At 31.5% G+C, this 15000-nt stretch overlaps 1 protein-coding gene across 1 annotated transcript; it reads right to left on the bottom strand.

Annotated features, from left to right (window-relative positions):
* Positions 1-8785: 8785 nt before the first annotated feature.
* LOC149509927 (NAD(P)H-quinone oxidoreductase subunit H, chloroplastic) lies at positions 8786-13452 on the bottom strand. The gene is made up of 2 exons (XM_089757641.1): positions 11283-13452; positions 8786-10162 (listed from the first exon to the last, which is right to left on the bottom strand). Exon 1 carries the CDS (start codon positions 13016-13018, stop codon positions 11837-11839), a length of 1182 nt encoding a protein of 393 aa, XP_089613767.1. The 5' UTR covers positions 13019-13452; the 3' UTR covers positions 8786-10162; positions 11283-11836.
* Between the last annotated feature and the right edge of the window lie 1548 nt (positions 13453-15000).

Here is a 15000-nt window from a genome sequence, read left to right as displayed (position 1 = left end):
TGTTAAAAATTGATACCAATCCTCAAAATCATTTGAATTTTGATGTAAAAGATTTATAGATGGAGTTAATAATTTGGATAATATATCCAAATGTATTCCTTCTTGATTAAAAGGAATTGCTATGGCTCCAACAAAAAAAGTAAATAGAACCAGTATAAGCATAGGAAATAACATAGTATTATCCGATTCATGAGGATAAGAAAAAGCCTTCTTGTAGCCAAAATTCGTAATAGTAATAAGAGCCCCTTTTTTTACATTACCACCAATTCTATATGGCTTCTCATTATTATTCATTGTTAATAAATTATTCATTGTTAATAAAGGGGATAAAGGAAAATTTCTGTTAATCATTGTTTGCTCTTCTTTTTTACCCCATAGTTTTATTGAATAGAAGGAGCTACCTTTTTTGCCACTATAATTTTGAAAATTAATGTTTAAATGTCCTTCAAAAGTAAGTAAATAGATCCGAAACATATAAAATGCTGTTAATCCGGCCGTGGACCAAGCTATTATTGCAAAAATCGGTGAATACAACCAACTGTCACTAAGAATTTCATCTTTGGACCAAAAACAAGCAAGGGGTGGAATACCACAAAGAGAAAGTGTACCCACTAAAAAAGCAATTTGTGTAATTGGCACATGCTTTCTTAAACCGCCCATAAAAACCATATTCTGGCTTTTATCTGGAGAATATCCAACAATAGCTTCCATGGAATGAATAATGGATCCGGATCCTAAAAACAACAATGCCTTCGAATAAGCATGAGTAATCAAATGAAATAAAGCGGCTCGATAAGACCCCATACCTAGAGCTACCATCATATAACCCAGTTGGGACATTGTAGAATAGGCTAAACCCCTCTTAATATCTTTTTGAGCAAGAGCTAAAGTAGCCCCTAATAATACTGTTATTATACCTATCAAAGATATTAGATTCATTATGTAAGGTATAACTATGAAAAGAGGAAGAAGGCGGGCTACAAGAAAAATTCCCGCTGCTACCATAGTGGCAGCATGTATAAGAGCCGAAATAGGAGTAGGCCCCTCCATGGCATCAGGTAACCATACATGAAGGGGAAACTGCGCAGATTTAGCAACTGCGCCGGCAAATAATAAAGAGGCACATAAAGTAACAAATAAAAAATGAACCTCATTATTATAAATCACGTTATTAAATATTTCGAACAAATCTTGAAATTCGAAACTTCCCGTTATCCAATAAAAACCTAAGATTCCTAATAATAAACCAAAATCGCCTATCCGATTAGTTACAAACGCTTTTTGACAAGCGTTTGCCGCAACAGGTCGTGTGAACCAAAACCCTATTAATAGATAAGAACACATTCCAACCAATTCCCAAAAAATATAAATTTGTATCAAATTAGAACTAGTAACTAATCCCAACATTGAAGTATTGAATAAACTCATATAAGCAAAAAATCTCAAATATCCTTGATCATGAGACATATAATTGTCACTATAAATAAGAACAAAAATTCCAACAGTAGTGATTAATATTGACATAATAGAGGTAAGTGAATCAATAAAGTAGCCAAACTCGAAAGAAAAATCATTATTGATGGTCCAAGACCATCCATATTGATAGATAGAACTTCTATTTATTTGCTGAATAGACAGATCGACCGAAAAAATCATAACTATACTTAACAATAAAATATTGGGAAAAGCCCACATACGACGAAGATTTTTTGTTGCCGTCGGAAAAAGTAGGAGTCCCATTCCTATTAAAATAGGAATTGGAAGTGGCACAAAAGGTATGATCCATGAATATTGATATGTATGCTCCATAAAAACTTTTTTCTTATTCTTTCTTAATTAATCGTTTCTGATTCACCGGCTCTTATCTCTTTTGATGGAAAGGGAGCAATAATACAATCAAGATATTACAAAGTTAACTGGAATTTTCTATTATTAATCTTTTAATCTTTCTCAAATATTTCAAAAATATTCAAATTTCGAAGTTAGAAGTAATCAAATGATATCACCGAGTTACTAATGGAAAAAAAAAATATTCTTTTTTTTTTTCAAAATTATGTATCCTTTAACAGATTAATTACGAGTCTCATTCGAATTTGATTGAAAATGAAAATTGGGCATACTCTCTCTTCGAGCTTGACCAATTACCAATTAATAGAAAAAAATTCAAGTTTGTTTTTTATTAGGTAAATAAAATGGTTTTTTTACATTTTTTTGTTTTGATGTATTTTTCGTGTATAAATGGAGATGTATAAATTATAAATGTAGGACGACAAAAAAAATAGGCAGAGATAGAGAAGGAAAGACTCTTTTTTACGTTTTTTTGATTTCATCAATTCAATTTATATATCATAATAGATCCTAATCTATCCTATAGATTTGAATGGAGATATAAAAAAGAAAGGTACCAATAAATTAAATACAAATTCTTCTTTTTTTCTGGATAGTGTATGGAATATAAATAAAAAAAGGTTATATCATATTTTTTTTTTTTTTTTTTTCTAGAATAGAAGCATTTTATGTTATTTTCCCATCTCTATTTAGTTCTTATGAAATTTATATAGTAGTATATAGATAATTATAATCTAGAAAATCTATTAATCTAGAAAATCTATAGGAATAGATAAATAATGACATAAAGACACCGATCATTTTGTTTTAAAAATAGATGTCTTTGACATCCAACTATAGCACTAAATAACCTTTTTTTTGAATGGCAGTTCCAAAAAAACGTACTTCTACATCAAAAAAGCGTATTCGAAAAAATGTTTGGAAAAAGAAAGGATATTGGGCGGCGTTGAAAGCTTTTTCATTATCGAGATCTATTTTTACGGGTAATTCAAAAAGTTTTTTTGTACGACAAATAATTTTTTTTTAATCTGAATTGGTTTAACTCGAATAAGATACAAAGGTTTTCTTTTTTGAATATCTTTTTTTTTTTCATTTCCGGGATGGGGATTCTCATTTTCCCCATCGCCCCATTTGGTATCTTAGTGTTATAATAATTTGTTATTTTTATAATATTCAATTTCAATTTATAATAATAAATAATTAAATAATTAAATAATAAAAATTTGTATATTTATACTATAGCTATATCGGAGCACATATATATAAGAGCTTTAACTGGGTTGTTGAAACTAATCCATTAAGTTTCAATTTTGTAACTTTATGAATCATTATTTCTCTGAATTACTATATATCCTTCCCTTGCTTTCAACCCAATTGAGAAAACTCCCTTTATAATTTAGTGGATATACAAATAATGTATCAATTTAAAATGATCTAAAAAAATTCTATGTTTGTATAAGAAGATGAATCAAGACATATTTTTAGAATTCGAAATTCGAAATACTTTTTTGAAGTATGGTACAATTATGACAGGAATCGAAACGCTTTTTATATAACGTAACGTGTACAACCCAATATCTAGTTGGTTTGATAAATCCTTAAAACGCAAAATCCTAACGATTAATACAAAGCTATGCAAATTACATAAATCTTTTGAAATCATTGGATGTGGTGCTGAAATTGTGATCTCTAAAAATAATATTTTTTCATTCATTTATTCATTCAATTGATAAGCATTTTTTTTTTTATAGATTCATAAAAATCATATAAAAGAATGAGAGATGAATCATTAAAAAATTAAAATGATAAAGAACATTTTTTTGTTGAATTCTATCTATGAATTGAAGTTACAACTAGTTAGTTTAGTTACAATAGAGGAGTTCTCTTTTAGGAAAACACAAACTATAAAATCTCTGTTGAAATAATTAAATATTAAATTAAATATTAAATAAAAAAAAGGATAATTAAATAAAACGATAAATAATAAAGATTCTTTTTGAACCTTCAAATTGCTATTTAAACGAGTTTTTATTCATCAATTTAAATTAAATGCTTCTTTTACATTTTACATTGAATTGACCCCTTCACCTTCAATCTCGACGATTGAATAAAAAATGGCTTATTATGATTTCGAGCAAGCCGCTATGGTGAAATCGGTAGACACGCTGCTCTTAGGAAGCAGTGCTAGAGCATCTCGGTTCGAGTCCGAGTAGCGGCATAGTATCTTCTAAAAGAGATAGAATAAGTCCTATAATGAATTTAATTCCTGATTTCCATTCCATAAAATCTAGAAACCCTCGCTTTTTTCAGAATTCTTATGATTTTTTCAACTTTAGAGCATATATTAACTCATATATCCTTTTCGGTCGTTTCAATTGTAATTACAATTCATTTTTTAACCTTATTCTTATTAGTCGATGAAGTCGTAGGACTATATGATTCATCAGAAAAGGGCATGATAGTTACCTTTTTCTGTATAACAGGATTATTAGTCACTCGTTGGATTTATTCAGGACATTTCCCATTAAGTGATTTATATGAATCATTAATCTTTCTTTCATGGGGTTTCTCCCTTATTCATATGGTTTACTATTTTAAAAAGCGTAAAAATGATTTAAGCGCAATAACCGCACCAAGTGTTATTTTTACCCAAGGCTTTGCCACTTCGGGTCTTTTAACCAAAATGCATCAATCCGCAATATTAGCGCCTGCTCTCCAATCCCAGTGGTTAATGATGCACGTAAGTATGATGGTATTAGGCTATGCAGCTCTTTTATGTGGATCATTATTATCAGTAGCTCTTCTAGTCATTACATTTCGAAAAGCCATAAAAATTATTGGTAAAAACAATAATTTATTAAATCAGTCATTTTCGTTTGGCGAAATCCAATACATGAATGAAAGAAGCAATGTTTTATTAAACACTTATTTTCTTTCTTCTAAAAATTTTTACAGGTATCAATTGACTCAACAATTGGATCGTTGGAGTTATCGTATTATTAGTCTCGGGTTTATCTTTTTAACCATAGGAATTCTTTCGGGAGCCGTATGGGCTAATGAGGCGTGGGGATCATATTGGAATTGGGACCCAAAGGAAACTTGGGCATTTATTACTTGGACCGTATTCGCGATTTATTTACATACCCGAACAAATAAAAATTTGGAAGGTGTAAATTCCGCACTTGTGGCTTCTATGGGATTTCTTATAATTTGGATATGCTATTTTGGGGTCAATCTATTAGGAATAGGTTTACATAGTTATGGTTCATTTACATTAACATCTAATTGAATTGAATAAAAAGGCTAAGCCTAACAAATACTAAGATAGGACAGCGTATATATAAGAAAACTTATTGTAAGCTGTCAAGAACCTTTTGAATCACTCCACTACTTGATTCAAAAGGTTCTAACAAAAGCCAAAGATGTCTGATTAAAATTCAATTTAATTCTTTTACCTTTTTTTACTTAACTTAAACTTAAGAGAAGAAAAAAGACTTCTTTCTTTTTTTTTTCACTGTACAACGAACAATTTTAAAAATCATAGGATTACTTTTTGATTTTTTGTTTTATTCATCAAAACTATCTATAAAAATAATTATATAGAATAGTTTCGACCTTCTCACCTGATAATGAGAGGACAAAATCCGGATAAATACCAATACCTATTACTGGTAGAAAGATAGAGATCGAAACAAATAACTCTCGTGGTCCAGAATCAAAAAAATAAGAACTTTGAGCATTAAATAGCTTGTATCCATAGAACATTTGACGTGACATAGATAATGAATAAATAGGAGTTAATATCATTCCAATTGACATTACGAAAGTAATTAGTATTTTTGGCATTAAAAAATATTTTTGGCTGGTAATTATTCCAAAAAAGACTATCAACTCTGCAACAAAACCACTCATGCCCGGTAATGCAAGAGAAGCCATCGATAAGATACTGAACATCGTAAATATTTTTGGAATCGGAATAGCCATTCCACCCATTTCGTCGAGATAAAAAAGACGCATTCTATCATAACTCGTTCCTGCCAAGAAAAAAAGTGCAGCACCGATAAATCCATGAGATATTATTTGTAAAATAGCTCCGTTGAGTCCCGTATCAGTTATAGAGCCAATTCCTATAATTATGAAACCCATATGAGATACGGAGGAATAGGCTATTCTTTTTTTTAAATTCCGTTGACCAAGAGATGTTGAAGCTGCATAAATTATTTGCATTGTACCCACTATTATCAACCAGGGAGAAAATATGGAATGAGCGTGGGGTAATAATTCCATATTGATGCGAACTAATCCATACGCTCCCATTTTTAATAAAATTCCGGCTAGAAGCATACAAGTACTGTAATGTGCCTCCCCATGGGTGTCTGGTAACCACGTATGTAAGGGTATAATCGGCGATTTGACAGCAAAAGCAATAAGAAATCCAATATAGAATATGATTTCCAGTGCGACAGGATACGATTGATTAGCTAATGTTTCAAAATTTAATGTTGGTTCATTAGAACCGTATAAACCGATACCCAAAACTCCTATTAATAAAAAAATGGAACCCCCCGCAGTGTACAAAATAAATTTTGTAGCCGAGTACAGACGTTTCTTTCCCCCCCACATGGATAGAAGTAGATAAACGGGAATTAATTCGAACTCCCACATGATGAAAAAAAGTAAAAGGTCTCGAGAAGAAAATGATCCTATTTGACCACTGTACATTGCTAGCATCAAGAAATGGAATAATCGCGAATCTCGAGTAACTGGCCAAGCCGCCAAAGTAGCTAAAGTAGTGATAAATCCTGTCAGTAAAATGGGCCCTATAGAAAGTCCATCTATTCCCAATCTCCAGTAAAAATCAAAAAAATTTATCCATTTATAATCTTCCTCCAGCTGGATTAATGGATCGTCCAATCGGAAATGATAACAAAATGCATAGGTTGTTAGAAGGAGTTCAAATATGCATATACACATAGTATACCACTTAATTAGCTTATTTCCTCTATGAGGAAGAAAGAAAATTAAAGAACCTGCAGATATTGGTAAAACTACAATTATTGTTAACCAAGGAAAATAATTCGTGGTAAAGACAAGATGCACTTGGACCAGAAAAACCCGTGCTCAAAAAAGATTTTTTTTGAGCACGGGTTTTTTCAGTAAAAAAAAAATAAAATGGATTCAAAATGTATTCAAGTGGGGTTTTCGGGAACGTATCAATAAGCTAGACCCATACTTCGAGTTGTTTCATGCCATAAATAAACTCGAACGCTCAAGAAATCTGTTGGACAAGCGGATTCACATCTCTTACAACCAACACAGTCTTCTGTTCTTGGAGCGGAAGCAATTTGCTTAGCTTTACATCCATCCCAAGGTATCATTTCTAACACATCGGTGGGGCAGGCTCGGACACATTGAGTACACCCTATACATGTATCATAAATTTTTACTGAATGTGACATGGGATCTATAATTTTTTGAACATCATAAAATTTCAATCTAGTAAACTTGTAAATGAATCATTATAGTTAAACACCAGATGAATCAACGATTTACCAGAAATTTTCTAATCAATTTCCTTCGGGATCAACTCATAAGAAAGGACCAAGATACTTTGATTTCTTACGTTTTCGAAAACATGATGTAGATTCCAACATATTGGACATGCTAATTCAAATTGGTGAATCTTATAATTTAATATTATTAATATTACTTATTCAACAAAGTTGATTGATTGATACGCGTTGATTTTCTGTTACGATAAATTGAGGAAACAATAGCTGATCCAATAGCTGCTTCAGCGGCTGCAATAGCTATAACAAAAATTGATAAAATATTTCCTTTTAATTGCCGACTATCAAAAAAATCAGAAAATGTTACAAAATTTATATTAACCGCATTCAGTATAAGTTCAAGACACATAAGGGCCCGAACCATATTTCGACTCGTGATCAATCCATAAATACCGATAGAAAATAAATAGGCACTCAAAACAAGTATATGTTCGAGCATCATTGACCAACTCCTTATCAATTTCGATTCATTTTAATATGAACAATAATTCAACGGATTTGATTGACTAGAATAGAATATAACAAAAAGAATATATTGGAAATATCTCGAATAAACGAATTTCTATTTTATATTTTATACACGAACAAGAATTCAAGGAAAATAGATGCGATAAGACAGAAAAAAGTTTAATTTGGATTGCTTGCTATTCCTAGTTAGAAAGATTTATTACTGACGAGCCACAGCAATTGCACCTATCAAAGCAACTAAAAGAATTAGTGAAATGAATTCAAATGGAAGAAAAAAATCTGTTGCTAAATGAATTCCAATTTGTTGACTATTACTTATCAAATCTTGTTCTATAATTTGGTTTGATCTTGTAGTCCAAATAATCCCGTACCATGATGTATCTAATATAGTAGTAATTAGCGAAACAAGAATACTTGTACAAATCAACGAAGTAAGGCCATTCCCAATGGTCCACAGATTAAAATTTTTATAATATTCTGAACCATTCATGAACATCACAGCAAATAGGATTAAAACATTTATGGCTCCCACATAAATAAGAAGCTGGGCAGCAGCTACAAAATGAGAATTTGAGAGAATATAGAATAAGGATATACAAACAAGAACCAATCCCAATGAAAAGGCAGAAAAAATTGGATTGGTAAGTAATACCACTCCCAGGCCCCCTAATATAAGACCCGATCCCAGAAAAACTAAAAGAAAATCGTGTATTGGTCCAGGCAAATCCATTATATGTAAAATAAGAGATAAATAAATCGAAATGCTTTTCATGATCTTATTGACCCGACCAGGAATTTTTTTTTTATGATACGTTCCTAATTGAATAAAATCCTAATCTATTAGGTGTGAATTGATCTAAGTACAATTATTGTTTCGTTTTTAATTCTTTTTTTTTGTTCGGTTCGAAAGGGTATTTTGTTTTTTGAAACTATATATTTCGAAATAATTACGAATATATTAATAGATTTTCAAGAAAAATGAATTCGAAATTCTTATCAACCAGTTAATTTGTAATTGAATTTTTATTTATTGACCAAACAAAGAGTAAAGGCCTCATTCTTTTAAGTCAAACCAAATATTCTTTTAACTTAAACCAAAACGGAACCTTAAAAGAATTGGAAATTTCTCTTTAATAGAATAGGAGGTTTACTTACTCAGTTTTTCTTTGAGGCGAATTCAAAATTGTTCGAATTGTATAATCGTCAATTACTGACATTGGTAAACGGCCCAAAGCAATTTGATTATAATTCAATTCGTGACGGTCGTAAGTAGAAAGTTCATATTCTTCAGTCATTGATAAACAATTTGTTGGACAATACTCAACGCAGTTACCACAAAATATACAAATTCCGAAATCAATACTGTAATTAAGCAATCGTTTTTTTCTAATATCCGTTTCAAATTTCCAATCAACAACAGGCAGATCTATAGGGCATACACGAACACATACTTCACAAGCAATGCATTTATCAAATTCAAAATGGATTCGCCCACGGAAACGCTCTGATGCGATTAATTTTTCATAAGGGTATTGAATAGTTACAGGTAAACGATTTGCGTGGGATAAGGTAATCATGAAACCTTGACCAATGTACCTTGCTGCTCGGACTGTTTGGTGGCCATAATTCATGAACCCAGTTACCATAGGGAACATATCGTGAATATCTATGAATAATTTTATGTTTGTTTCTTTCTCTTGTTTGAACCAAGTCATGAATCTCGTATTCTTTTTTTCTTTACAGTGAAAGAAGTTGGAAAGAAGTTGTTAATAATAGATTACCGAGAGAAATGGGTAAAAGAAATTTCCATCCAAGATTTAATAATTGGTCCATTCTTAACCTAGGTAAAGTCCATCTTGTTGCGATAGAAATAAACAAAAACAAATAAGTTTTAGCTAATGTAATAAAGATACCAATTGTCGTTCCAAAGATTCCATTCATTTTATTTATTTCAAATAGCTCAGGGACGAATACGTACGGAATGGAAATATTCCAACCCCCCAAGTAAAGAACTGTTACAAATAAGGAAGAAAGTAATAGATTTAGATAGGAAGCAACATAAAATAAACCAAATTTGATACCCGAATATTCGGTTTGATACCCTGCTACTAATTCTTCCTCGGCTTCTGGTAAATCAAAAGGTAATCTCTCACATTCTGCTAGAGAAGAAATTAGAAAAACGATAAACCCTATTGGCTGACGCCACAAATTCCATCCCCAAACCCCATATTTTGATTGCGCCTCAACTATATCAACTGTACTTGAGCTGTTAGATAATTATAGTCGATGATAACATCACTGTTCCCATCGCTAGTCCAAAACCGTACATGAGGTTTTCAACTCATACGGCTCCTCGTGGGTCACAAATAAATTTAAGGACCGAATCAGTATTATTTCTCTTCGTATGGTTGTAGAATAGATAGAGAAAAAATGGATTGGAAGGTCCAAAATTATACCAATGGAATTCTGTCTGCTATATTATGAAGAATAAAAAAAGTGCTTCTGAATTGATCTCGCCCGTTACTAATTTCAATTTTTATTTGTTGAGTAATAACTTAAGCCTTCAATAAAATACTTCTTGTAGAAATATCAATAGATATTTCAACCCATTGTTTTCGATTACGAAAAAAATTAAATATTACATTAGCTCATAAATCATGACACAGATTATATCTCTCTATATATATGAAAGAAAGAATAAAAAAAAAAAAAATATTTATTTTTTATTCTTTCTTTTTCGTTCCTATTCTTCTTTCTGATCTGAGAAAATTACGAATGGGGGCTTAAACTAAAAAATAGTAAAGGATTATTTCGTTCCTGATAGTCATTACTTTAATCGGTGGATAGGAGCATACTCTGGACCGGAATCGTGGGTAGTACTGCCTACTCATTTCTACTAATTTAAAGCCCCAATTAGTATTCTTTTTATGTTATCCAGAAATATCCTTTTTATATAATTTACATAATCTCCATTACTAATCCTTTGTGTATTTTGGTGTTCCTAACCATCCACTCATTTTTTTGTTCAATCCCCCGTTTGGTTTGGCAATACATGTATGGGAATCTATACAAAGGATAGCCAAAACTCTATACGGTTGATCTTTTGAGCCCGCTTCAAGCTAGATTGACTAATCAACCCGTCTTGGGGTAAAGACTTCTTCCACTTATGTTTTCTTCCACTTAACTCTTGTACATAGGAAATGAGATTAAATTTTTTTTTGTTTAATTTACTGCGAATTTATAAGCTGCTTTCTTTCACTCATATATAACTATCTAATTTAGTTTATCAACCTGAAGGATAATAAAATAACGAAGATATCTATTCAATCCATTCAGCTTATTTTATAGAACGAAAGGAATAGGGAAAAGAAAAGTTTATATTTCAACGAATCGCACGTAGAGATATTGATAAAACACATAGAGTTAATGGTATTTCATAACTAATCGATTGAGCAGCAGCTCGCAGACCACCTAAAAAGGAATATTTATTATTTGATCCGTATCCTGACATAAGAAGTCCAACAGGAGCAATACTTGAAATGGCAATCCATAAAAAAATACCGATATTGAGATCGGCTAAAATAAGGCGAGAGCTAAAAGGAATTACTGAAAAACTTAGTAAAATGGATATGACTGCTATAGACGGTCCAATACGGAATAAACGAGTATTTCCTCTAGATGGAAGAATATTCTCTTTGAAAAGCAGTTTTGTTCCATCTGCTAGAGCTTGAAGAATTCCCAAAGGGCCGGCGTATTCAGGCCCAATACGTTGTTGTATTCCTGCAGATATTTCTCTTTCTAACCATACAATTACTAGTACACCTATTGTGATTCCCAATACAAGAGTCAAAATAGGGACAAACATCCATATGATCCCATAGACCTCTTTTAAGGATTCCAATCTGTAAAAGGAATTGATATCTTCTACTTCTGTTGTATAAATTATCATTTCAACGATCAACTTCTCCCATAATGATATCTATGCTACCTAGTATCGTCATAATATCAGCCAATTTCATTCTTTTAACTAACTGAGGAAGAATTTGCAAATTGATAAAACCCGGCGGGCGAATTTTCCATCTCCAAGGAAAACCACTTTGATCTCCTATCAGAAAAATTCCTAATTCTCCCTTTGGGGCTTCCATTCTCGCATAAAGTTCTTGTCTCGGTAATTCAAATGTAGGAGAAGGTTTTTTACTAATGAATCGATATTCAAAATCATTCCATTCTGGATCCCTTTCTCGATCAAAACATCGGATTTCTAAATTCTCATAGGGACCCCCCGGAATTCCTTCCAGGGCCTGTTGAATTATTTTTATGGATTCCGTCATTTCACTGATTCGGACTAAATAACGAGCTAATGAATCTCCTTCTTTTTGCCACTGGATTTCCCAATCAAATTCGTCGTAACACTCATAATGATCAACTTTACGAAGATCCCATTTGATTCCAGAGGCTCGTAGCATTGGGCCGGATAGACCCCAATTTATTGCTTCTTCTCCACCAATAACCCCTACCCCTTCAACTCGTTCTAAAAAAATAGGATTTCGCGTAATAAGTTTTTGATATTCAACAATTCCTGTTAAAAAATAATCACAGAAATCCAAACATTTATCTATCCAGCCATAGGGTAGATCGGCCGCTACTCCTCCGATACGAAAATAATTATGCATCATTCTCATACCGGTGGCAGCTTCGAATAGATCATATACTAATTCTCTTTCTCTGAAAATATAGAAAAAGGGGGTCTGTGCACCAATATCGGCCATAAAAGGTCCAAGCCATAATAGATGAGAAGCTATACGACTCAACTCCAACATAATTACTCTGATATAGCTGGCTCTTTTAGGGACTTGAATATTGCCCAATTGTTCTGGTCCATTTACGGTTATTGCTTCCGTGAACATAGTGGCTAAATAATCCCAACGTGTTACATAAGGCAAATATTGTATAATTGTTCGGTTTTCCGCAATTTTTTCCATTCCTCTGTGTAAATAACCTAATATTGGTTCACAGTCAACAACATCTTCACCATCTAGAGTAACGATGAGACGAAGAACACCGTGCATTGATGGGTGGTGAGGTCCCATATTGACTATCATAAGGTCTTTTTCTGTAGCTGATAGATTCATAAGTTTTTCCTCGATTCATTCTTACATGAATTGTTGAAAACGAAAAGAAGTACATCAAAATGAAAAATATAATAAATCGACTAATTCAATCAAATTAACGATTTTTTGATTCCCGAATATCCAACTCACTAATTAATTCTTTATAACGTATGTTATTTTTCTTTGATAAATAAGACAGAAGCCGTTGACGTTTTCCTAGAATTTTACGTAGACCTCTCTGAGATAAATAGTCTTTTTTGTGCAATTCCAAATGTGAAGTAAGTCTTCGTATCTTATTGGTGAAACTGACTATTTGAAATTCAACGGACCCCTTGTTTTCTTCTTTTTTTTCTTGAAAAATAACTGAGATGAATGAATTTTTTACCATAAAACAAAAATTTCTCTCCCCCTTTTTTTGAATGTGAATTTTACTGATCAGTAATAATAATAATACCATTCATTTTAATATGCACAATGATTTTAAGTTCGTTATGAACTTTATAATTTTTTCAAATAAAATTAATCAATCCGGTTTTCAATCATAATATATGGAAAAATGTACCATTGACGAATTTTCAAACGCGGATACATATGTATCCTTACCATACTGAAACGACTGCCATTATTACTATTAAACCAATAGCGATTCATACAAGCTAAATCTTCTAATCGATAATTGGGCCAAAGAAAGAACTTTAATTTAATTAGTTTCTTTTTATCACTATCAAGATGTTTGTTTTTATTCAAAACTTGACCACAGTTTTTTACATTATTTAAAAATACTGGATTTCTATGCATACCATTTTTATCCCTTGAATTGAAAGAAATTCGAATTCGCAATTCTCTCCGGTGGTTAGGGGATAAAATATTTTCAGGAATAAACAAATCATAATGATTTTTGTCTTTATTTTCAGTCATTTTTTGATGTCTTGCAATGGATTCATCAAAATTATTTTTTTCAATATAGTTTTTTTTTTTGCGTCTTTTTTTTTTTTTGCGTCTTTGATTAATTTCATGTTTATTTTTATGAACCAATGAAATACTTATAGTTTGATATAGAATAAATTGTCCATCAATTTCTACATACCGGCGAATTGGTTCGATAATCAATACTCCTTTTTTGAGTAGGTATTGATAAGTTAAAAGTAACTTATCCGCCGAATCCATCAAAATATCCAGATTCGTTCCTCCTCTTCTAACAGAGTATAGAAAAGTTTCATTCATATTTATCAGGCCAAGAATGAAAGAATATGCTTTGATATTTTTGATTATTTTTTCATCGAAAGAATCAGCATCCCATCCGAATTGAAAATACAAATACTTTTGTAGGAATAAACGAGCTTCTCTCTTGCTCTCGTCTTCCTTTCTATGTTTTTTTGATTTACCAGAATCTTCTTCAACATCTTTTTCTTGATTGTCTGATTTACCTTTTTCTTGATCTGATTTACCTTTTTCTTGATTGGATGATTTACCTTTTTCTTGATTGGATGATTTACCTTTTTCTTGATTGTATGATTTACCTTTTTCTTGATTGGATGATTTACCATAATCTTCTTCAACATCTTTTTCTTGATTGTATGATTTACCTTTTTCTTGATTGGATGATTTACCATAATCTTCTTCAACATCTTTTTCTTGATTGTATGATTTACCTTTTTCTTCATTGTATGATTTACCATAATCTTCTTCAACATCTTTTTCTTGATTGTATGATTTACCTTTTTCTTCATTGTATGATTTACCATAATCTTCTTCAACATCTTTTTCTTGATTGTATGATTTACCTTTTTCTTGATTGGATGATTTACCTTTTTCTTGATTGGATGATTTACCATAATCTTCTTCAACATCTTTTTCTTGATTGTATGATTTACCTTTTTTCTTGATTGGATGATTTACCTTTTTCTTGATTGGATGATTTACCATAATCTTCTTCAACATCTTTTTCTTGATTTGAGAGAACGGATCTAAATTTTCTTTTTTTTTTTGCATCTGATACAAGA

This window comes from Durio zibethinus, unplaced genomic scaffold (genome assembly GCF_047325235.1).
Source record: "Durio zibethinus cultivar Kanyao isolate XHJ-2024 unplaced genomic scaffold, ASM4732523v1 HiC_scaffold_95, whole genome shotgun sequence".
NCBI classification, from domain to species: Eukaryota; Viridiplantae; Streptophyta; class Magnoliopsida; order Malvales; family Malvaceae; genus Durio; species Durio zibethinus.
The sequence above is the reverse complement of the archived record's forward strand: the minus strand, read 5'-3'. Positions and strand labels throughout refer to the sequence as shown.

Excerpts from the sequence above, each read along its gene's own strand:
- LOC149509927 (XM_089757641.1), bottom strand. The coding sequence starts at position 13,018 with ATGAATCTATCAGCTACAGAAAAAGACCTTATGATAGTCAATATGGGA.